The sequence below is a fragment of the Anomaloglossus baeobatrachus genome, chromosome 6, assembly GCF_048569485.1.
Source record: "Anomaloglossus baeobatrachus isolate aAnoBae1 chromosome 6, aAnoBae1.hap1, whole genome shotgun sequence".
Taxonomy (NCBI): domain Eukaryota; kingdom Metazoa; phylum Chordata; class Amphibia; order Anura; family Aromobatidae; genus Anomaloglossus; species Anomaloglossus baeobatrachus.
Genome location: NC_134358.1, coordinates 251444689 through 251470309, shown reverse-complemented (window position 1 = coordinate 251470309; position 25621 = coordinate 251444689). Strand labels below are relative to the sequence as shown.

General features: G+C 45.1%; 1 protein-coding gene across 1 annotated transcript in view; it reads right to left on the bottom strand.

Annotated features, from left to right (window-relative positions):
* Positions 1-25621, bottom strand: part of LOC142244274 (enoyl-CoA delta isomerase 2-like) — a 37781-nt gene that overhangs the window by 8459 nt on the left and 3701 nt on the right. Inside the window, exons 2-8 of the mRNA XM_075316484.1 lie at positions 23499-23661; positions 20576-20674; positions 10223-10405; positions 8590-8659; positions 4960-5062; positions 4650-4770; positions 4190-4279 (exon numbers count right to left, since the gene is read on the bottom strand). Coding sequence (XP_075172599.1) covers positions 4190-4279; positions 4650-4770; positions 4960-5062; positions 8590-8659; positions 10223-10405; positions 20576-20674; positions 23499-23661 — 829 coding nt within the window. The remainder of the gene's footprint in view (positions 1-4189; positions 4280-4649; positions 4771-4959; positions 5063-8589; positions 8660-10222; positions 10406-20575; positions 20675-23498; positions 23662-25621) is intronic.

Here is a 25621-nt window from a genome sequence, read left to right as displayed (position 1 = left end):
TTGTGACATCGAGGCTTCAGAGTGTTCACCGCCTGAAAAAGTGCATCGGCTCGCTCGGGGGGCGGAGATGTTTTGAAGAAACTAGTTGGAGGACGAGAGCAGAGCTCTATCCTGTAACCTTGAGACAGAATGTCTCTCACCCATCGGTCTTGGACATGTGGCCACCAGGCGTCGCAAAAGCGGGAGAGCCTACCACCGACCGAGGACGCGGTCTTGGTGAGGCCGAAGTCATGAGGAAGCCGCCTTGTGACTTAGACCGCCATGCAGAAGAGTTCCTCTAGCCCTCCTCTGAACTGTTGGACATGGAGGAACGGAACTTTGCTGAGGACCGAAATGACCGAAACCTTTGGACTGGGGCAAGGGCGATACCTTTCCCTTGGACTGTCTAGTAACTTCATCCAATTGCTCGCCAAACAAACGGTCGCCAGAAAATGGCAAACCGGATAAGAACTTCTTGGAAGCAGAGCCTGCCTTCCATTCACATAGCCACATAGCCCTGCAGACTGCCACCGAATTGGTGGATGCTACCGCTGTACGGCTCGCAGAGTCCAGGAACGGCGTTCATGGCGTAGAACGAAAAAACCTACGCCTGAGAAGTGAAGGACACAACCTGCGGGGCAGAGGTATGTGCAACCGCAATAATCTCAGCCAGAGAAGTTGAGATAGCTTGGAGTGCCCTCACGGCTGCGAAGGCTGGAGCAAAAGATGCGACTATGGCTTCATAGATGGATTTCATCATAAGCTTTATTTGCCTGTCAGTGGCATTCGTGAGAGATGGCATCTGCCACTAATACTACGGATCTAGCTGCCAGCTTAGAGACTGGAGAATCCACCCTGTGACACTGAGCCCAACCCTTAACAACGTCAGGGGGGAAAGGGTAACGCGTGTCAATAAGGCGCTTAGTAAGCGCTTGTCCGTAAAGTTCTGTGCTTCAGGACGGCCCCTCTGGAGTTAGAGTGATCGAAACACGCACTCCTGATGAAGTCGGGGAAGGTTCCCAGCGGGCCCGCTTAGCCTATCAGAGGCCGCGGTCCGTGACGGAGTTCTCACCGTGGGATCTGGGTGTTACCCAGGAGCCCCTTGTTGTACCGACCCAGAGGGACCCGGGAGCGATGAACTCACAGCTCCCTGGCCCTGTGTTATCGGTCTGGACTGCAAGGCTTCCAGTATCTTAGCAGACCCTCTGTCCATAGACTGAGTCCTGGAATGTGAAAGCTACTCAGAGATTTGCTGATTCCAACATGCAAACTCTGTCCCTGTCATCTGTGCAGTGGAAACCGGCGGTACCACCTGGCCGAGGGTCCCACCAGTGCCGGAGGCTCCGGCTGAGTGAGTGCCCTCGGGGCCAAGCATTGTACACAATGAGGGTATGTGGAACCTGCCTGTAATATAGCCACACAAGAGGTACAGGTTGTAAAATAAGCCAGTACCTTGGCACCCTTACTCTTTAAGAGCAGACAACAGCATGTCGTCCGCAGAGTAATCAGTGAGGGTATACAGCCAAAAGCAAATAATGCTGCCGAACAGTGAGATCATATACCATATAAATAAACATATATATATACACACTGCGGCACCAAGGGGGGTCAGCACCTGAAAACTGGTGCCCCACAGTGCTCAGTGAGGGGGAAGGAGGATACCAACGTATGCTCCAGCCCTCCCTGCCGACGTCCAGTCGGCCGTCCCGTCGTTACCCCTGACTGGCAGGCCTGAGAACGGGAGTATATGGTACTAGGCCGCAAGAGCCGGGGACTAAATTTAAAAACGCGGCCGGCAAACATGGTGCGGTCGGCGCGGTAGTCCCAGTCTCACAAACCACTCAGCAACCGCTGCGGCATTTGTAACACAGATGCTGCATGCACCGTCCCTCAGGGGACACAGAGTACCTTATGATGCAGGGCTCTGTCCCTGATGATGTCCAGTCTCCTGTCCGTCAGAATCCCCCAGGGGCTGCGGATGGAGCCCGGTCCCTGCATGGCGACCGGTTAGGATCCCCCTCTCCCAGAGCAGTGGGAAACCTTTGCAGATTCTGAGATCCTCCACCGGCAGAATTATAACAATGGCTGCCGGCGTTCCGAGGGGAGGAGAGAGCCGTGGCGGGAACTGCAAAAGTGCGGGAACCTGGTGGCCCATAGAGATCAGTGAGGGGGGCGGAGGACAGCGAAGTGTGCTCCAGCCCTCACTGTTGGCATCATACCAACCGTCCCGCCTTTTTCCCTGACTGGCAGGCTCAGGGGCGGGAGTTTAACACACTAGGCCGCAAAAGCCGGGGACTAAAGTATAAACCACGGCCGACAAACAGGCACGGTCGGCGCGGTAGTCCCAGACGAAAAATCCACACCGCAGTCGCAGCTGCGTCTGAGGCCAAGGTGCTTCATGCGCCGTCCCAACAGGGACACAGAGTACCTGAAGATGCAGGGCCATGTCCCTGACGATACTCCGTCTCCTGTCCAGCAGATTCCCCCAGGGGCTGCGGATGGAGACCGGTCCCAGTGGCTGGATGACCGGATAGGATCCCACTTCCCCAGAGCCCCTAAGGGATGGGGAAGGAAAACGGCATGTGGCTCCTGCCTGTGTACCCGCAATGGGTACCTCAACCTTAACAACACCGCCGACCTGAGTGGGGTGAGAAGGGAGCATGCCGGGGGCCCTGTTAGGGGCCCTCTTTTCTTCCATCCGATATAATCAGCAGCTGCTGCTGACTAAAATGTGGAGCATTGTGTGCATGTGTGCCTCCTTCAACACAAAGCATAAAACTGATGAGCCCGTGATGCACGGGAGGGTGTATAGCAGAGGGGAGGGGTTACACTTTTTAAAGTGTAATACTTTGTGTGGCCTCCGGAGGCAGAAGCTATACACCCAATTGTCTGGGTCTCCCAATGGAGCGACAAAGAAAAAGGAATTGACTGGTGAGCTTGGGAACTCAAAAAGGCCTGGGCGTCCACGGATGACAACAGTGGTGGATGATCGCCGCATACTTTCTTTGGTGAAGAAGAACCCGTTCACAACATCAACTGAAGTCCAGAACACTCTCAGTGAAGTAGGTGTATCTGTCTCTAAGTTAACAGTAAAGAGAAGACTCCATGAAAGTAAATACAAAGGGTTCACATCTAGATGCAAACCATTCATCAATTCCAAAAATAGACAGGCCAGAGTAAAATTTGCTGAAAAACACCTCATGAAGCCAGCTCAGTTCTGGAAAAGTATTCTATGGACAGATGAGACAAAGATCAACCTGTACCAGAATGATGGGAAGAAAAAAGTTTGGAGAAGAGAGGGAACGGCACATGATCCAAGGCACACCACATCCTCTGTAAAACATGGTGGAGGCAACGTGATGGCATGGGCATGCATGGCTTTCAATGGCACTGGGTCACTTGTGTTTATTGATGACATAACAGCAGACAAGAGTAGCCGGATGAATTCTGAAGTGTACCGGGATATACTTTCAGCCCAGATTCAGCCAAATGCCGCAAAGTTGATCCAACGGCGCTTCATAGTACAGATGGACAATGACCCCAAGCATACAGCCAAAGCTACCCAGGAGTTCATGAGTGCAAAAAAGTGGAACCTTCTGCAATGGCCAAGTCAATCACCAGATCTTAACCCAATTGAGCATGCATTTCACTTGCTCAAATCCAGACTTAAGACGGAAAGACCCACAAACAAGCAAGACCTGAAGGCTGCGGCTGTAAAGGCCTGGCAAAGCATTAAGAAGGAGGAAACCCAGCGTTTGGTGATGTCCATGGGTTCCAGACTTAAGGCAGTGATTGCCTCCAAAGGATTCGCAACAAAATATTGAAAATAAAAATATTTTTTTTGGGTTTGGTTTATTTGTCCAATTACTTTTGACCTCCTAAAATGTGGAGTGTTTGTAAAGAAATGTGTACAATTCCTACAATTTCTATCAGATATTTTTGTTCAAACCTTCAAATTAAACGTTACAATCTGCACTTGAATTCTGTTGTAGAGGTTTCATTTCAAATCCAATGTGGTGGCATGCAGAGCCCAACTCGCGAAAATTGTGTCACTGTCCAAATATTTCTGGACCTAACTGTATATAATGAACATGACCAATGCTCATATTACTAACACCATTTAATTTAAAGTGCCGCAAGTTTTGAAGGAGGTGATATGTTTTAGGGAGTCTTGTCAGTGCCGATCATTCTTATTACCACTAATACTCACCTTACTTAGACCCATAATACGTGGGAATGTATATGAAGAACAACCCTCTGGGCTTTGCCCTAGCTGGCTGAAGGGAGTGTGAAAAGTGGCCTGTTAAAAGAATCAAATATTATTTTACATCAATGTACAAAAAAAGCTTAATATAACATGGATCAATAATGATGGAATTGGAAACCATAAAACAAATATTGGATAAAAAAATAACAGTTTTTGTAAAAGGTAAATTAATATATGGTAATGACATTTATTCTTAAATGTATCATAGATAGGGGGGTTTAACTAATTTCTGCAGTTAGGCTATTTTCTAAATACCGCAAGTACACAGTATAACAGTATAAAAGCCGTAGCATCAATTACAAAATGATTTACCAAGATTGAAAAAAGGTGACAAAATATTTTGAATGAAAGTTTATGAATACTTCTGCCCCAATATGACGTCCTCAAAACCTATAACGCTTACCCTGTCTGTGGCGTAGATAATGTCAAACAAGCCTAAAATAGTCACCGAGATACCAACTGCAGGTCCATTTACAACAGCAATCAGAGGCTTAGGGAAATCAATAAATTTGCTGACAAAAGCTCTACAAAAGAGAAATTAAAAAAAAAAAAAAAAAAAATTTTCGGGGATAGATTATTTTAACATCTCAAATTCAAATCAAGTGATTGTCGAGACGTCTTATATAGCATGCACTTCTTTATGCAATTCATTTTTATATCTGAACAAGTTACTGAATAAGAGACTTTGTGCAATAAGATACAGATGTACTCACTCTAATATGACGGCAGAATCCTTAGCCATCTTTTCTTTACCTTCAGGTGGAATATTGGTAAAATTATTCAAGTCATTACCGCTACAAAAGTAATCCCCAAACCCTAGGAGAAGAAAAAAAAATAAAATGAAAGCTCAACTTCAAAAGATTGCCTCATCAAGAAGAAAAAAAAAATAACAAAAGAACAAAAAACAGTCAATTTAGCTCCGGAATCCTACCGCAAACGACTGTTACCCACAGGGGAAGATACACACTGCCATACAATAAAACAAAAAGGCGACTCTGTAAATACAAGGATGTGCTGGGTCTACTGGAGATGCACATATTCAGCAGCTTTTCCGCCAATGAATTTTAGCGTGAAAGGGAACCTGTCACCAAGTTTTTCCCCTATAGCCTGCGGCCACCACCAAAGAGCCCTTCAATACAACATTCCATAATACTGTATATAAGTGCCCAGGCCGCTATTCATAATGTAAAAAAGACCAGTATTATACTCCCCTAGGGGGCGGTCGGGTCCAATGGGCATCACTGCTCTCGGCCTGGTGCGTCCTCCATCTTGTGCAGTCGCAGTCATCCTTCCCAGCCCCATGTGGATAATGCGTCTTAAGTCATCCACACAGAGGTTGCCATTGAGGTCCTGTGCATGCGCAGTTTCATCTGCCCTGCTGAGGGCAGAGCAAAGTACTGTAATGCACAGGCGCAGGGAAAGGTCAAAGATCGCCCACCCATGCACACAATACTATGATTTGCCCTGAGTAGGGCAGATGAAAGTGGGCATGCGCAGGATCACAAAGGCAGCCTCTGTATTAAGTTCTACAGAGCGGCCTGGACACTTATATACAGGAAAAACTGGTGACAGGTTCCTGTTAAACACTTTAAAAAGGATTTGGGACTTTTGGTGGCTTTATGCCAGTCTAGTCCAGTTAGGCCAAAGAGGGTTGGAGGAGGGGCAGGGCACGGCGTAGAAAAGTCCACCTAACATTCATCAAATTGATTCTTTCACATTACGCCTGGCAGGAGTAACATTTTTAGCAGAGGCTCACGACAGTTGTATAAAGCAAAGAGGTGCACGACTCTTAATGAGCCATGGATCCCATTCATAATAGAAGGCATAATGCTGTATCAGACCTCTCCTGTGGCCAATTCTAATGGCGCTTCTTAGACCCCACTGATTATTGGAAATGTAGGAGTTGCATTCTGCTAGAACGAATGTCGCTGCATGCTGTGCTATCCGTGCAATCAACTTTAACCCTAAAAATCTACCATAGAAAACAAGTAACCTAGCAGGTCTGCGAGGCCCCAGGTATGTGTTCTAGGGTTAAAGAACTTCCAGCAAATGTATTATCTACAAATCCTTTATGAATGAGTGTGTAGTATATTGTGCACATGATGATTACTTAATATTCACCTTCTTTTACAGTCTACAGCAACATTATAGGCCTCTTCTGAACCATATGACATCTATTCAGTTACTGGGCTCACAGTGTCTCCTGTGTGCACCGGACGTTCCTTTACCAATGTAAACCAATGGAGCTCTGATGGGCTTACATTAAGAATGTGACTTCTTGTCCACACATAAGACGTTGTGTGAGCCGTGTAGTCTGAATTGTAGTTACATGGTGCAGAAGAAGACTGATATGTGCACATTTAAACACTTCCATGCTACGGTATATTCCTATTAAAAAGGGATTTGGGGGTTAACATTTTTGCTTCTTTAACGGATTCCCGACTGCCCAATGACTGTAAATATCCAGGTGGGCTGCATATAACGCTGCAATGTAGTATTAGAATATCATTGCAGAGCAGGGGTATGTGCAAACGTCACAGCATTTTACTGTCACTGCAAAGTGAGTGAGATTTCTGAAATCTCATGGATAGGTTGTTCATTTTTTTCCTTGTACATTTTAAGTGGCTTCTTATCTGCAGCATGTAATTTTTTTCAGTGTTTCTTTCACTCATTCGAATGACTGGGAAAAAAAACGCATCAAGAATGCAGGCAAAAACAAGCATTTTTTTTATGTAGCTGTTTTCCAGCCAAGAGACATGCATTTGATGCATATACCCTTGTGTCACAGCATTGCAGAGTTTGTCCAGAAACAGCTGAAACCCGGTTGTCAGATACAGCCAGACTTCTCACAGAAAAGGCAGCGATCATCTTTGCCTCCCTGATTATTATATACACGGTGCTGAATGAGAGTTGTGTATGCAGTTCAATTAGAGCTCTCAGTAGGTCCCAGCAATCATCTGATTGCCAAGTGTAGAGAAGGAGGAGGAGCTGCTGAGTCCTACAACATCAACTCTGCAGTTAAAGGGGTTGTCCATTACTAGGACAATCCCTTCTCAATCCATGTTTCTCCCTATTAAAATAAAAAAAGCCTACATCACCACCGTGGGAGGCACGGTTCCAGCGGTGTCTGGGTTTATGTTCCTGGGGCTTGTGTTAGGTTGTGATGTCACACAATCCCCGAGACCAATCATTGCCGGCTTCTCTCTGCTCCTGCGTCCGAAGGCAGTGAGAAAGACGCCGGTGTCGATAGGTTATGACATCACGCCAGTCCCACAACCAAACAAAAGCCTCAGGGATGCGAAGCCAGACACCGCTGGAACTGTGCCACCACCGGAGGAGAGTGTAAGCTTTTTAATTTAATAGGAGGGGAATATGTGGATTGAGAAGAAGTTGTCCTTGTAGTGGACAACATCTTTAAAGGCTGATTTTGCCCTCTAGTGGGGCTAATATGACAGCCCCAGTTACAGGGGAAATCAGTAATGTATTTAAATGTTGAAATGCCCACCATGGTTCTTTATGACCTTATTGTAGCACAATATGTAAAATAAATGTAAAAAATAGATTATTATAAAAAAATAAATAAGTCAGGTTACTTTTTTCATTGCGTTTTTGATGCTACAGTTTTGTCTTTTTGGTAGGTCATGTTTTAAATAAAGCTGCTTTGTTTTGGATACTTCCTGATATTTGGCTTTGACAAAACTTTATTGATACAGTCATATTTGGATTACACACGAGTCTTTGATGCCTTTCCGGAATTGAAATGAAGTAAAAACACGTGCGTTTTTTTACCTGAGGATTTTCCGCATCTGATGCAAGTCTATGGGGGAAATTTGCAAATAAAATGCAGTGTACCAGCAAGATAAATTAACATGTTGCGGATTTGAAACACGCACCGCAGGTCAGTTTATGTCAAGTAAAAAAGAAGCGAAGTGGGCAGGAGATTTCTATAAATCACTTCCAGTTTGCTGGAGCTGTAAGACGCTGTGAAAAATAGGTGGCATCAAACTCACTGCAGGCACACAGACACTGCAGGCACACAGACACTGCAGGCACACAGACACTGCAGGCACACAGACACTGCAGGCACACAGACACTGCAGGCACACAGACTTAAGGCTCTCACAAAGGCCGCTCACTTTGAAGACTAACAACAGTCTTACACATGGTGCCAGCCCCTTAAAAAAAAAAAAAAAAAAAAAAAAGACTAAATCATAATGCATAATGCACAAGAAAAATGGGTGTGTTTGATCGAACAACCAACACTCTTTGATAATTGATAATGTAATGTATGTTACCCAATTAATGTGTCTATAAAGGATATTAATATTCAGGGATGATCATACCAGTCAATACAGTAAGAACGGAGTCATCTTTAGCAGCTTCATCTAAGGCAAGACCAATCTCCTGGTACATCTGAAAACATGAAGGCAAGAAAAATGAAGCTACGGTATTAAAGCAATGAAATGACATGATATAACAGAAAAGTCAACTGTATGGACAGCACAGGTGTGGGCTAAATTAAGGTAGGAGTATTACCAAAATAAAACTAAACGTATGTTCACATGGACCTTTATGATGCCCTTATTTTGTGCATGAAAAATTAAGCTATGGCCAGAAAACTGCAGCGTAAATTATAAGCGGTTTTGGTGTAAAAGGGATCTGGCAGCAGGTTTCTGCTATATCACATGAAAGCAGCATAATGTAGGCAAAGAGACGCTGAATCCAACGATGTGTGACTTAGATTACTGGCTGCAGTCGTTCTGACACAATCAGAATTTTGCACCCAACAAAGAAAAGCTAAAGTAAAAATACTGAAAGACTTTACACTTTTATTTTATTTAAATGCCCCACAGGTATAAAATTGTAGAAATTGAGAAAAAATGCCAAGTTTGAATGACTTTTTAAAGCTTATTCATTTTGTTGTTACTGTTAAGCGCTGCATTTTTTTTCTCCGCAGGTATAAAAAAAGCTGTGTGTGAACAAGTCTGGACTGTGGTGCAATAAACTAAGCTCAATGTGCTTCTAAACGGTTGCATTGTTTATTGTCAGTAATATATTATTACAATCTGATCTCTAGAAGGGACCTGCCATGATGAACATGTGGTTTGTAGGCAGCATGGTATTGAGCAGGAGATGGTGAAAGACTGATATAACGTTTTATGGTAAAAACATTGAGAACACCTCTATACGGGTCTATACAGAAATAGTTAAACAACCACGATACCAGCTCACCGCTCACAATATTGGACTGGATCACTTGATCCTGCACGGATGATCCCAAGTGAGGACGTCCATAATTCAGGAGGAAAAATATCCAGTGGATCACAGGCAAATTTAAAATTCAAGTAGCTTTATTTCTTACATTAAAAGTCCACATCATGGAATCCAGCAGACAGGTACAAGGTTTGTAGAAATAGCATCATCCAAAGCGTTTTGACATATTAATTGTCACAAAGTCTTATTCATGGAATAAGATTTATGACAATTAATATGTCGAAACACGTTGGATGATGCTATTTCTACAAACCTTGTACCTGTCTGCTGGATTCCATGATGTGGACTTTTAATGTAAGAAATAAAGCTACTTGAATTTTAAATTTGCCTGTGATCCACTGGATATTTTTCCTCCTGAATACAGAAATAGTGGTCAATCACAGATAGGACCACCCACTGGACTCTTGTGCAGGACTGAAGACAATGAACCTTTACGACAAAACCATAAATAAATCTGATCACATCTCTTCCTGCCCTATAACAATGGTGACCACAGATCACACTGCAAGTTCAACATGACAGGTTACATGGACCTGTGTAATGCTTCATTTTTCCTGCAGAGGAGCTGTTAGAGAAATCTGCATTTATATAAAGACCCCTCATCAAGTTGCAAGGACCCACAATCCAAGAGAGGGCTACTTTATAAGCACACCTTTCTCTAATCGCAAATGCTGAAAAAAAGATTTCTAGACAGATGATTACCTGTAGTGTGATAGCATTTTTCTTATCCGGTCTGTTCAGATATATCTTCGTTATATTGTCACCACTGAACACCTGTAACGTCTCATATTTCTGACCAGAGCTCTGTGAGGCCGGATCCTTTGTAGGGGCTTCAGAAGAAATCAAATTGCTAACAAGTTCTACATAGGATATTCTAGCTTCATCCTGAAAATATGGTAGATACAAAAAGAAAAACATTGCCTATGTCAGTACATAATAGCAACGTACTGAAGTATAGCATATAGCACATCCACCAACTTTACCTATATTTATTTAATAAGAGAGAGGTCTGTATGACAGTCATAAGTAGGCTGTGAGTAAACACCCATTTCCATAAGCCAACCGCCACGAGCATGGTAATTGGGGATTGTTAAAGGGAATCTGTCAGAAGGTTTTTGCTATATCATCTGAGAGAAGCATGATGTAGGCAAAGAGACACTGAATCCAATGATGTATCACTTAGATTATTGGGTGCAGCCGTTCTGACAAAATCAGAATTATTAGATTTAGCCATGTAGCAGAGCTGAGAGAGCTGTCCCCGTCCACACCAGGCATCATTCCCCAGCTTTTTTATAAGCGCAACACGACAAATGACAACCAGGTGGAGAGAGAGGCCATCCAGAATTTGGAGGATTTACTCCAGGAGCAGGATATACCATTTGAAGGTATGTTCCCTAACTCACTTATGCCCAAATCGACAAAATTCCCCCCCTTGTCTTTAAGTCCAGCGGTGGATATCTTTACTAAGATGGTTAGTGATGATTTTAAACATATCTCAACCAGACGCAGACGCGACAATTTAACTCACAAACAGAGATCGGCTCTGGTTGAACTGGAGAACTTTCAGGATATTGTGATTAAACCCGAGGACAAGGGGGGGGGGGAATATTGTCGTATTATCTACTGATAAATACGAACGGGAGGTACTAAGACAACTTAGGGACAAGGCGACATATAAGAGACTTCCCCATAGCCCCCTGATTGCATTTTCTGGTGAGCTCACCGCCATTCTAGAAAGGGCTCTCGAGAGGGGTTTTATCGATAAAAAAATGTTTGAAGGGCTGTGTAGGAAAAACCCTAAAGTACCTACATTCTACATATTACCCAAAATCCACAAAGATGCCGTGAATCCGCCCGGGCGCCCAATTGTGCCCGGCATAGGAGGTTTATGTGAGGCAGTGTGTAAATTTATAGACCATCAATTGAAACCTTTAATAGAAACACTGCCCTCCTATGTCCGGGACACTTTGGACGTGCTGCGGCGGATTGACGGCATCTTTGTGGAGGACGATATGATCCTGGTAACAGCTGACATCGAGAGCCTGTATACCTGTATTTCTCATGAGGATGGGATTCGGGCGGTCCAGTTCTTCCTTGAGGTGTCTGGTCGTGATGGTGAGTTGGGCGAACTGATTGTCGAGCTGCTCCGTTTTACCCTGTCGCACAATTTCTTCGTCCTCAAAGACATTATCTACCTGCAGCAGCGTGGCACTGCCATGGGCGCGGCTTGTGCGCCCTCGTATGCCGGCCTCTTCCTGGGTTACTGGGAGAGGCTGGTTTTCGGTGACGGGGGCTCTGAGCTTTGCGCCCATGTGCAGTGCTGGCTGCGCTATATAGATGACGTGTTCTTTGTGTGGCAGGGTCCCTCTGAGTAGCTCGACCAGTTTATGAGGCACTTAAATACCAATAGTTTTAACATCAAACTTACTTATAAGAGCAGTAGATGCAGGATCGATTTCCTGGACATATTGATCACTGTGGACGACAGGGGATTGGTCCAAACGGACGTCTTCCGTAAGGAGACGTCCGTGAATGCACTACTACATGCCTCATCCGCCCATAACCCCTCAACAATTCGCGCCATCCCGGCTGGACAATACTTGAGGATGAGACGAATATGCTCATCCAACATAGTTTTTGAGACACAGTCAGCAGATCTTAGGGACAGTTTCCGCGATAGATGGTACAGTGGCAGGAGCATCAAGGCGGGCTACAATTGGGCCAAAAAAAAACCACGAATGCAACTGCTAACCAATGCCCCCAAAAAACAGGACAAACAAGAATGTGCGGTGAGCTTCATTGGAACCTACAATCAGGAGTGGGAAACAATGCGGCGGATTATGGTGAAACATTGGCCGGTATTGCTGACAGATCTAGTGCTGGCAGAAGTATTAACTCCTAGCCAGTTGATGACCTCGAGAAGGGCCAGGAACCTTAGTTCAAAGACATTATATTCCACCAAGGACCAATCCGTTTGGTTCTCGGGGCCCCTTACAGGGTTGTTATCCCTGTGGTCACTGCCTGGCTTGCAGCAATGTCCTTCGTAGTACGAACTTTTATTCATCTGATGGACAAAGGGTTTCCTAATTAGACGATACATCACATGTAGTACCACACATGTGGTGTATTTTGCTACATGTCCGTGCCCCCTGACCTACGTAGGCCTCACCTCGCGTGAGGGTCAGTGAGCACGTGAGGGACATTGCTGCTGCCAGATCAGAGACTGACCCTACGCTGCTCAAAACACTGCCCAGGCACTTCAGATCTCACCACTCCTGTGACCCCTCGAAATTAAAGATCAGGGGCATTCATGCCATAGAGCAGGGGTCGGGAACCTATGGCTCGCGAGCCAGATATGGCTCTTTTGATGGCCGTATCTGGCTCGCAGACAGGGCTCCTACCTGTCTATGGGAAGGATCAGGGCCGGCGCCAGCACCCGGCAAACCCGGTCAGCTGCCGGGGGGGCCCACTCGCGGTGGCAGGAGTGGCGCACCGCTACTCAGGGGGGCCCGGTGGCCGCGCTGTCACCGCCCCCCGCCGAGGATTGAGCTTTCAATTGCATCGGCATCGCAGGTGCAGATACAATTGAGAGCAATGATGAGAGAGTGAGCAGCGCGCTCTCTCTCTTATCATTCTCCCCGCTGTGACTGTCGGCGTTCTTCTGACAGCTCTGCAGCGAGCGCGGCGACGTCATCACTGCGCGCCTGCTGAGAGGTCAGCGAGCGACAGCAATGGATGATGCGCCGAAGAGACCGGATCAGCGGGGGAACGAGGAGAAGTGAGGCGCCCCTCTACTGACACTGGGCTCCCCTGACTCACAGGCCGGCCACTACACAGCGGCACTAGTACACATAGGGGCCCGGCAGCCGCTCTGCGTCTATGTGTAGTGCTGCTGTGTAGTGGCCGAACTGTGAGTCAGGGGAGCCCAGTGTCAGTAGAGGGGCCCCTGACCTGGAGAGGCCACCAGCCATGTCTGAGCTGCAGGAGTGCTAGTCCTGACCTGCACAGCAGACGGAATCTCCATCCTGCAGGACCTGCGATGATGTCACGCCCATGTGACTGTTTGGGAGGAGACACAGGATGCCGGGCAGAAAGCAAGAGAACTGAATCCTGAAGGAGATTTGGACACATGACTGGTAATAAGAAAAGAGGGGACATGAGGGTGAGGGGGGCTGCAGGGTGAGGGGCATATGAGGGCTGCAGACTGTGACAGAAGCATGTGAAGGGGTGCAGAGTGTTTGAGAGGGGTAAGTTGGGGTACAGGCAGGGTGAGATATATGAGCAGGGTGTGTGAGATATGGGGGTGTATTGTGTGTGATATGGGGGGTGCAAGCTGTATGGGAAGCAGGGTATGTGACATATGGGGGTGTAGTGTGTGAGATCTGGGGTTGCAGGCTGTATGGGAAGCAGTGTGTGTGTGTGGGATATGGGGGGTGCAGGCCGTATGGGGAGCAGTGTGTGTGTGTGTGTGATATGGGGGGTGCAGGCTGTATGGGAAGCAGGGTGTGAGAGATATGGGGGTGTAGGCTGTATGGGAAGCAGGGTGTGTGAGATATGGGGGTGTAGTGTGTGTGATATGGGGGTGCAGGCTGTATGGGGAGCAGGGTATGCGACATATGGGGGTGTAATGTGTGGGATATGGGGGGTGCAGGCTGTATGGGGAGCAGTGTGTGTGTGTGTGTGATATGGGGGGTGCAGGCTGTATGGGAAGCAGGGTGTCTGGGCCACTGACAGATACAATTGCTCCAGCGGTCACTTAGTACACAAAGGAGTGTTCCTCTCTGCTGCACTAAGCCACCGCTGGACCTAAACAATAATTCGCTGTAAAATAATAAAATAGATAATTGACATAACTGACAATGCGTTGTGTGACATGTCCAATATTCCAGCTTCTTTCTTCTGCGAATGCCTCAAAGCTGGCATTCTCTCAACATCAGGTGGGAAGAATGCCAGCTTCCAGTCATGCGCAGGAAAAAGAAGAAGCCAGACTGCTGGACTGATGTCATGCATCGCAAGTTCACAATGTAAGTTATTTATTTGATTTTTTTACTGCTAATTACCATTGTTTCAGTCCAGTTGTGGCTTTATACAGCAGGGAGGAGCATTCCTTGCTGTACTAAGTGAACATTGGAGCGATTGATCTGTCAATGGCCCTTTAAACATATTGTACGGCTCTCGCGGAATTATATTTCAAAATATGTGGCGTTTACGGCTCTCTTAGCCAAAAAGGTTCCTGACCCCTGCCATAGAGGGTGGGATCAGGGGTGGTGACCTCAAAAAGCGCCTGGCGCAGTGTGAGACAAAATGGATTGTGACCTTGGACACTCTGGTCCCCCGAGGTCTCAACGAATCCGTTAGCTATTCCCCATTTTTGTGATATCCCTTCATTATTAGTACACATTGTATTGAGGATTTTTCATAATGTTTTGCATTATAATATATATATACCGGATATTAGGGATATATATATTAACAGCACCAATTGTCCTTGGGTTTTGATGGAATTCTTATGGTGCTATTTCACTCCCCTCACCTACATCTTTTATGCTTTTATTCATTTTAGAATACCTGCATGCCCCCAGTTTAATACCAGGTTTTATTTTTACAGGCCAATAAAGTAATGCACATCCATATTATGATCTGACAAGCGATATGAGGAGGAATAAAGATACAAGTATAACTGACATGATACAAGAAAGAATGCAGTTTCCCCCGTCATATACATGGGACATCATTATGTTATGTGACATACACTTTATAATGTAATATTATGCGCTGTTTACACTCCAGTGCCACCCGATGGTCTCAGTGCGAGCGCGCTGACTCCGGTACCTGTCTCCGTTCGACACCGCTGTCTGTACGTCTCGCGACTGCGCGGGAGCCATGGTGATGCGTCCACGCTCCCGTGCATTCACAACTATAACGTGACGGCTGATGTCTCGCGGGACTTGGCCGGCGCGGGCACCACTTCCGGGACTCCTGATTGGCCTGGAGTGCGGTTTATTTCTATTTAAACCTGGCATACTGGGGACATATTTAGGAATCCTTCCCCTGATGATTTTGATTACCGCATAAACATATCGAAACGTACGTAGGGCGTTTTCCTGAGGCTTCCTCTGTGGCTGGCTATGGACAATGTGATTTTCCCTATACGGGCTTTGTGCCTTAATACCTTATACTGTATGTATTATGTATAATTCTCTGGTGTCATGGGCTTTTGTTTAAATGTGGTGTATTTAGCTTGATTGAGATTTACTTGTACCTAACAACCCATTGACACAAGATTTTTGGATATGTCATTGCCAATGCCTGACCCGGATGCATTAAGTGTTTTTAAAGATGTTCACCTCATGTCTAAAATAAAATCTGTCACTTTTTGCACTTTAAAAACTCCTGTTTCTCTTGCATTATTATGCTATTGAGTTTGTGCTACAAGTGGGGAGTTGGTGGTGCCCATACCCACAATTACTCTTATATGGTGTTACGGAGCATTGTATTTAAAGGGGTTATCCGGCTTCTTTTGCCTTTTTTTTTTATTACCCTATTGGGCTACATTGGGGCAGGTAAGTAGATAGAGAGCACTTACCTGCCCTGCTGTCAGCCCCTCTCCGACTCAGAGTGGTCATGTGACCGCTCCTGCCGCGATTTTGCTGCTTCCGGTCATTTCATGTCAACATGGGCAGGACCATGTTGACATGCAAATCTGGAACAGCATGTCGCCTCCCTGCTGGGCGGCTACAGTGTGATGAGCCCCGCCCCCCTTCCCTGCACCCTCCCACACTTTCCCCCGCACTCCTTACTCTCCCCGCAACCTCCCCTTGCACTGCTGTGGGGTCCGTGACCTGGGGGAGGGGCCTGGCGGCGGCTGCCGTGGTGTCAGCTCCAGCATCAGGCCCCCTGCTCAGAATCGCACATTCAAATGTACCGGCATCACAGATCACAGATGCCGGTACATTTGAAAGCGCTGATGAGAAGGAGCGCTGCGCTTCTTCTCATCACCGCCCCGCTGTCTGTGCTCTTCAGCACAGCGGTAACATCACTACTTTGCTATGTCCAGAGCACAGACAGCGTGCGAACGTGCAGGAGCAGCGGGGACCGAGGACGGGTGAGTATGTACTCCCTACATGTGTTCCCTATGGAGGTGGGGGGGGTGTCGGTACAGAGCAGTGTGTGTGCGCGCGGTGCAGAGCCCTGTGTGTGTGTGCGCGCGGTGCAGAGCCCTGTGTGTGTACACGCGTGTGGGGTGCAGAGCCCTAAGTGCGTGTGGGGTGCAGAGCCCTAAGTGCGTGTGGGGTGCAGAGCCCAATGTGGTGTGGGGTGTAGAGCCCAATGTGGTGTGGGGTGCAGAGCCCAATGTGGTGTGGGGTGCAGAGCCCAATGTGGTGTGGGGTGCAGAGCCCAATGTGGTGTGGGGTGCAGAGCCCAATGTGGTGTGGGGTGCAGAGCCCAATGTGGTGTGGGGTGCAGAGCCTTATGTGGGGTGCAGAGCCTGATGTGGGGCTGTTATTTGCAATGCTGTAGTGGTAACAGGTCAGGTGCTGGGGGAGAATACTGACAGGGAATGTGTGTGCAGGGGGCGAGGCTGGACACTGGGGCGGGGCTGGACACTGAGGTCGGGCGGTGCCAGCTCTGACTGAGGTTTTGCACAGGAAGTGGTCATGTTTGCTAGAGCTGAATGTAAACAAAGAGCTGCAGAGAATAAAGGGATAATTCAAAAGGAACAAAAGTTAGAAAACAAAAAATAACAATGCTGTATTTATATGACAATACAGCACAGATTAGCTTACCAAAAATTTTTGAGTTTATGTCGGACAACTCCTTTAATTATTCCCCAGCTATAGTTGCTATCCACAGGCACTCTTCCTTACTTCCCAGCAATCCCTGTATGGTTTACCGCAATTGTTCTGATGCGCCGTCCATAACAAGCACTACTAACACTGTACTTATGAGGAAGGTCAGTGAGATTGAAACGTCAAATGTTTTTTTGTACACAATTCACGTTTGAAGCAATTAAAGAGATTTTTTTTCCATATTGAGTGCTGGATTCTTTAATTATTACAGAGTTGGACCCTATCTGGGCACTAATAACTCCAGGAGTGCCATATTCCCATTTTTACTATATTCCCATTTTACAAAATACACCTCTCAAGGAATTCATTTATGGGTGCAATGACACCACAGATTTGTCACAGATTATACCTATATTTCACACAGGAAAAAAAAAAAAGATAATAATGGCACCAAAATGTGTCACACAATTTCTACTGAGTCTGGCAATACACCATATGTGACTGTACAGTACTGCTTACCCACACGACGAGACTTCCGAGGGAGGGAAGGAGCACCATTTGACCCTTAGAGACCAGATTTTCCTAAAACAGTTTACGGACTCCCTATACAGAGCCCCTAAGTACAAGAAAAGCAGAATTCCCCCTTAAGTGTCTCCATTTTGGAAATGACACCAGTCTGTCAATTTATCCACAGGTGAAGTGACTATTTTGACTCCATGGGTGTTTTCCAGAAACAAGCAGTAATTGATGAAGGCAAGTGAAGACTGCAAATCTGCAATTGTAGTGTGTGTACATTGTAGTGTCCATAGATTGTGCCCATAGGTACTCCATTCTTCTTACTTCCTGAATCCGAGTGTGTAGGTCACCCAGTGACGGGGGGTGGGGTGGGCCAATCTGCACCTACAATCTATCAAACTAGCAGCTGTTATATACAGAAAAAGTTTTTTATTGCATTGAAATGGTGGAACATTAAGTAATTAAAATTTAGTTTCTAAGGTTAACTGGATGTTAACTTTATAAATAAGGGAGTTAACAGTCTCCCAGAAGCTATGTATATTGGGGCAAGTCCAAAATAAGCGTGGCGCGCCTGCTCCTATTTCCCCACACCTCCAACAACTGTCAGGTATAGCCGGGATAAGTTTGTGCAAGAAAGAGTGGGTATTGTACCACTAAATGAGGCACTTATATGGGTTTTCTTTGTAAACAGAGCACAAAGACGTTTTGGATGCACTCTTCCATAACTACTGCCAAACGCGAAAAGGTAGACTTTCCCCTAAGAAGTCCTCCCACTTACTCATGGAAGCGGGTTTCAGTTGACCTTCTGGAAAAGGGTTAGTCAGTATCCGGTGTTTTTTGTTTATTTGTGGAATGAGTTGAGGCTTCTATTGGGAACATTTTACATGACATTATGGATGTCAATTCTCCTGTGCTCTACACTTTCTTTGGGGTTTGCATCTAAATCTACAAATGACTTGATTAAGATACCACCCCCAAGGAATCCATGCACTATATTGAGGCAGAAGAGTTACTCTGGACTCCATCTGACCGCAACGGTGTCCGAATTTTCAGAAGTGAACAAAACTGTGGCTGACTGTGTTTTTGTGAACAGTTGAAAAGATGGACACAGCTGGATTACAGCCCAGACAGTCCACAGTGTCTCTATCCGCCTCACTATAAGGAATGTTCTGTCAGGGGTTCCATTTGAATCCCGTATTTCAGAGATTTATATGTAAACCACGGTGTAAATGCTCAGCATAGAGCGCAAGAGAAATGTGAGGTAGAATAAACAAATCAACAGCAGATCAAGAATTTAATTTATTTTTTATGCTATTCATATAGTGTGGTATAACTGATGAGATGGTTTTACTGTTCAGGTTCGTGCAATTAAAGCAATACCAGATTTATATCAGTTTTTAATGTTTGGCTACTATCACATACTAAAACAACGCCTTAAAGAAGTTTTATATATTTTTTTACATATTTTGAGAGTGTCGAGTGAGGGCTTGTTTTTTTTTGCGAGATGAGTTGACTTTTTTTAAGAACCATTTTCGGGCACATAATATTTTTTGATTGCTTTTTATTCAAATTTGTTTGAGACAGAATGAACAAAAACCAGCAATTGTTTTTCTTTTTATGTTGTTCCATGTTTGGTAAAAGTGATAACACAGCTTAATTTCTCGGGTCAGTGTGATTACAGCGATACCACATTTATATGTTTTTATGTTTTGCCTCCCTCACCATAAAAATAAATGGATTTTGCCTCGCTATATTCTGACAGCTAGAGCTTTTTTACATTTACGCTGACTGAGCTTTATGGCAACTTGTTTTTTGCAGAATGATATGACCTTCAGTGATATTATATTTACATTTAACTTTTTGATCGCGTTTTATACTACCTTTTTTCTGGCAGTGTGATAAAAAAATCCTACATTTCAACTTTTTTTATGGTGTTCAATAAGGAGTTAACTAGTGTGACATTTATTGATCTGGTTGTTCAGGATGCAACAATACCAAATATGTGTACTTTTTCTGTTTATTTTTACATAAGTGTTTATTGGTATACATTTTTTCATGTTTTGTTATTCATTTGGGGATTTTTTGAAAATATTTTTACTATTTTGTTTAACTTTTTTACTTAGTTCCCCTATGGGACATTAATTTTTATTAGTCTGATTGCTGGTGTAGTGAATTGACATGCACAAGCATCGCAATGCACTGCACCTGTCAGTTTGACAGCGACCGAATGCTTTTTATACCATACTCTTTTGTTGGTCAAACAGCCCACTGTAGCCAGGTAACCCGAAAGTCGTCATTTGACCTCGGGTTGCCATGGCAATGATCGGAACATGTTGCGGGGGTTCTTATCGGGTGGCAGAGAGAGCCCTCTCCCAGCCTCCTAAATGCTGCGATCGCTATTGATTACAGATTTTAAAAGGTTAAACAGCCAGGGGCAGTGAGGGCACCGGCTCTGGCTGTGACAGCAGGAGTTCGGCTATCACTTAAGAGGAGGTCCCAGCAGCGATCGTTTGTGCACAGCTTCTGTGCCTGCACGATTGCCAGGATGTACCAGTATGTCTATTTGCGGGAGCGCACAGCAACATAGGATGTACTGGTGCCTTTAATGTTGGGAAGGGGTTAAACAATGCCCTCAAGGAAACTAAATTTCCTTAAGACTTTCAAGGTACAGGACCAATAATACAGAGCTCCACGGGACACCATAGGAGGGCAACTGTTTATGGACTTTGTGGCTGCATGGTTTTATTACCTGTGATAAACTTTCCAATGATTTCCAAGCATCCCACTTTGCTTTATTTACAAAGTCCAACATGCCGGGCTTAGGAACATTGCAAGATCCTTGTGTTGCCTAAAAAAAAAAAAAAAAAAAAAAAAAAAAGGGTAAAAAGGTAAAAAAAAAGGGAGAAAGTCATTAAACAAGATCATGTGGTATATTTTTATTTATTAATATATGTAATAAAACATAAGGAACCGTAGGTAACAGTTATAATAGGCAACAACTCAGATTACATGAAACCCAAGAGTGTAGAGTCTTTAAATTTGCCGTTTAGCAGAAAAACCCAGAAACAAGTCGTAGTGAAATGTATAAAACATTTTATTTAAATATGTTCTGTAGGGTATAACATAGATAATAATCACAAAACATGGACCAGGATATAGAAAGTGATAAAAGGGGGAAACACCCCACGTGACCCAGACAGGGATACTAAATTCCCAGGGTGATCTAAATAAACATTACCAGGACAAGTGCACATAGAGTAACTAATAGCCCAGAGAAAGTGCAAGGTTACCAGCAAGAGGGCATGGAAAGACTCCATGCATAGCTTAACCAGGCATTAGCTTACCTAAAGTCAGATCAACGAAATAATGCCGGGTAACACGTGGGGACCGACGTCCCAACACGTGTTTCGCTTAGTGTGCTTCGTCGGGGGACAGAATAATAATAATATATATGTAAACAACATTTGGAATTGTCAAAATTATAGGGGATATCTTATAAAAATGATGATCGCTTCTTGTCTAGGCCAATATATCTTCACAAGAATACTAAGATGGCACCCATTGGTGCCTCCCAATTGAGTTGTGTGGGGACGATGGGAGGCAGGTGCAAGTCCCGGTGAGCGTTACATATGAAAACCGTGTAAAGAAATTGGCAGTGGCATCTAAACATTTAACCATAGTGATTTATTAATATATTTATTTCACTCACTTATATAGCACTGTTAATTCCACAGTGCTTTACAGACGTGATCCAGCCGCTATTATTGAGACAGATGACGGCTATGTAACATAGCCAGCATTTACTCCGTCTGGAGGGAGCTCAGCTTCTGAGACCTCTCCATACCTGTGGACACCAGCGGGGACGTACTGGTATGTGTATATGTGCTAAGAGGTTGCTATCGGGAGGCTTGTCAACTCAACTGGGAAAACCAGGATGGTCTACAAATTATAATAAACATTTATTTCCCAAAAGATATGGTAGAAATATATTTAATAAAAAATGTAAATGATACTTTAGCTGTTCGAACGGTAGCACAATATACAATGCTCCAAAAATTAAAGGGAACACTCAAATAACACATCTAGATCTGATTGAATAAAATATTCTCATTGAATACTTTGTTCTGTACAAAATTGAATGTGCTGACAACAAAATCACACAAAAATCATCAATGGAAATCAAATGTTTTAACCAATGGAGGCCTGGATTTGAAGACACATACAAAATGAAAGTGGAAACAAGTCAAAATGAGGCTCAGAATTGAGTGTGGCTTCCACGTGCCTGTATGACCTCCCTACAACGCCTGGGAATGCTCCAGATGAGGTTGCAGATGGTCTCCTGAGGGATCTCCTCCCAGACCTGGACTAAAGCATCCACCAACTCCTGGACAGTCTGTGATGCAATGTGACATTAGTGGATGGAGCGAGACATGATGTCCCAGATGTGCTTAATCAGATTCAGGTCTGGGGAACGGGCGGGCCAGTCCATAGCTTCAATGCCTTCATCTTGCAGGAACTGCTGACACTACAGCCACATGAGGTCTGGTATTGCCCTGCATTAGGAGGAACCCAGGGCCAACCGCACCAGCATATGGCCTCACAAGGGGTTTGAGGATCTCATCTCGTTACCTAATGGCAGTCAGGCTACCTCTGGCGAGCACATGGAGGGCTGTGCGGCCCTCCAAAGAAATGCCGCCCCACACCATTACTGACCCACTGCCAAACCGGTCATGCTGAAGGATGTTGCAGACAGCAGATTGCTCTTTACAGCGTCTCCAGACTCTGTCATGTCTGTCACATGTGTTCAGTGTGAACCTGCTTTCATCTGTGAAGAGCACAAGGCGACAGTGGCGACTTTGCCAATCCTGGTGTTCTGTGGCAAATGCCAAGCGTCCTGCACGGTGTTGGGCAGTGAGCACAACCCCCATCTGTGGACGTCGGGCCCTCATGCCATCCTCATGGAGTCGGTTTCTAACAGTTTGTGCAGACACATTCACATTTGTGGCCTGCTGGAGGTCATTTTGCAGGGCTCTGGCAGTGCTACTCCTGTTCCTCCTTGAACAAAGGCGGATGTAGCGGTCCTGCTGCTGGGTTGTTGCTCTCCTACGGCCCCCTCCACGTCTCTTGCTGTACTGGCCTGTCTCCTGGTAGCATCTCCATCCTCTGGACACTACGCTGACAGACACAGCAAACCTTCCTGTCACAGCTCGCATTTATGTGCCATCCTGGACGATCACTACCTGTGCCACTTGTGTGGGTTGTAGAGTCCATCTCATGCTACCACGAGTGTGAGAGCACACCAACATTCAAAAGTGACCAAAACATCAGCCAGAAAGCATTGGTACTGAGATGTGGTCTGTGGTTCCCACCTGCAGAAACACTCCTTTATTGAATGTGTCTTGATAATTGCCAATAATCTCCATCTCATGTCTATTCCATTTACACAACAGCACGTGAAATTGATTGCCAATCAGTGTTGCTTCCTAAGTGGACAGATTGATTTCACAGAAATTTGATTATCTTGGAGTTATATTCGGTTGGTTAAGTGTTCCCTTTCATTTTTTGAGCAGTATACATGATGTACAATCCCCATTTGTGTATATGGGCAGAAAAAAAAAATTCCTTTACCGCATACGTAAACAACCTTGCATTTACTATATATGTATATTTACCTGTTTAAACAACGCATACAATTTCAATTTTACGTCATTGCCGGGGTCCTTCTTCAGAGTCTTCAAGTCATTCTGTGCTTTTTCAAAGTCTTGCTGACTGGCTTGCATGTGTCTGCTCGTTGTGTGTATACCAAGGGCTGGAACACGACACCAACTACTGCTCCTGTGGCAACGACATCAAGAAGACACATTGTTACGGTTTATTAAATCTGGTCGCTATTTTATTAAGATTGTGGTTGAATAGAGATGCATGGGATGCATGATGGCTAAAAAAATAAATAAATAAAATAAATATGTCAAACCCCATACCGCGCTATTAGTGCTCAAAGACGCACCTGAGGCCGGCGGCTTGAGACTGCATCACAGCCGGCAAAAGTATTATCTCTGGTTTGTTCTTGTTCAGCCTTCTCGCTGGAGACAGGTGAATCTACAAATCACTGCAGGCCCCCATCAATATACTTCCAAATGTTCAAGTAAGAGGATATGTAAACTGGGAGGATATATTAGACTTACCATACCGTCAGATGTCATAGGAAATGGCAGGAGGATGAAACTGGGGTACAGCACTCTGATAACAACTGAATTCAGTCGCTGGCCTCGATTCCACTTGCATTTTGCACGGACGAGTGCAATCTGATAAAACATCAGATTGCACTCCCACCAGTGAAAAACTATGGGGCAGTGTCCATCTGTTATTGATTTCTCATGCTGCGGTGTTTGGCAACGAGTCTTGGCTTACACCCCCCCATACAAGTCTATGGGAGCGTGTGAAACACTGCACTGCAATCGCATGTAATCCGACCGCAGTGCGATGTACGCAGAGACAGGCAGCAGAGGAGATGGGGAGAAACTGCTCCCTCCCTCTTCTCCGCAGCTGTGATGCGATCTCAAGTTCTGATCACAGTTGCATGACCCTCAGCTGATGCTCGCCACAGAGGGTCATTAGCATATCCCTTCATCTGCGCAAGTGGAACCGAGGATCTGTTTATTTTTTTTTAATATTGGGAGTCTATCAGGATCAGATTCAAATGTATGATTAAAGGGGTGCTTCACCCGTTTTCATTACTGGCCAAATCGATATGTTGAGAAACAAGGTTTCTTTCAAATACCTTGTGTTGCCAATAGTGCCTGTGAGCGGCGCTATTGCGGTCTACTCACCCGCTTTCCGGGACGCCCGGGCTCTGTGACCTTGGATGTTTGGTGATGTCACGTCAACTGAGGAGAGCCGCAATCTTCCTGAGTGACTGGGCTGTGGGCGGTGTTTCACCGCTCATCACCTTCGCTGCAGAGCGCTGCAAGCAGGAGTGACGCTGGGCTGTGATGAGCGGTGAAACGAAACACCGCCCACAGCCCAGTCTCTCAGGAAGCCTGCGGCTCTCCTCAGTTGACGTGACATCACCAGACAGAGGTCACGGAGCCTGGGGTCACGCGATGGGGGTGAGCGGATTGCAATAGCGCCACTCACAGGCACTATTGCCAACACTGTTTCTCAACATAATATCGATGTGGCCAGTAATGAAAACGGGTGAACCACCTCTTTAATATTTTAACAGATCCATAAAAAAAAAATCCTGCAGAAATCAGTTATTTAACAATGGACAAAAATGTTGTGTTTGCTCTACTTTTTTGACAATGGATCTCTGCAGGATCCGCTCTAACGGATAATTACGGGAAATGTGAACTCAGCCTAAAGCGGCTTTGTTTCCGATACTTCCTGTAACTTGTTTTTGATAAAATTAAAATAGGCAGAATTCAAAAGAAAAAAACAAAAAAAAACCAAAAAACAAAAACCATCAGCAAAATCTCATTGGAAGAACTTATCCTAATGGGTATAAATTGAGAGAACGTTAAAAAAAGTGAGCAAAACAAAGAATGTGACAGGTCAGCGGAAAGGGGACAGAGGTCAATAGAAAGGCCCTGTTCACATCAGGTATTCATTAAATATTCCCACTGACTTCAATAACCAAAATATATATATATATATATATATATATATATATATATATATGGAGTCAGTGCTGACCACACCGGTGCCTTTGCCTTGCTACGGTGCACACTGTGTACCACTAAGTGTGTGTGTGTGTATATATATATATATATATATATATATATATATATATATA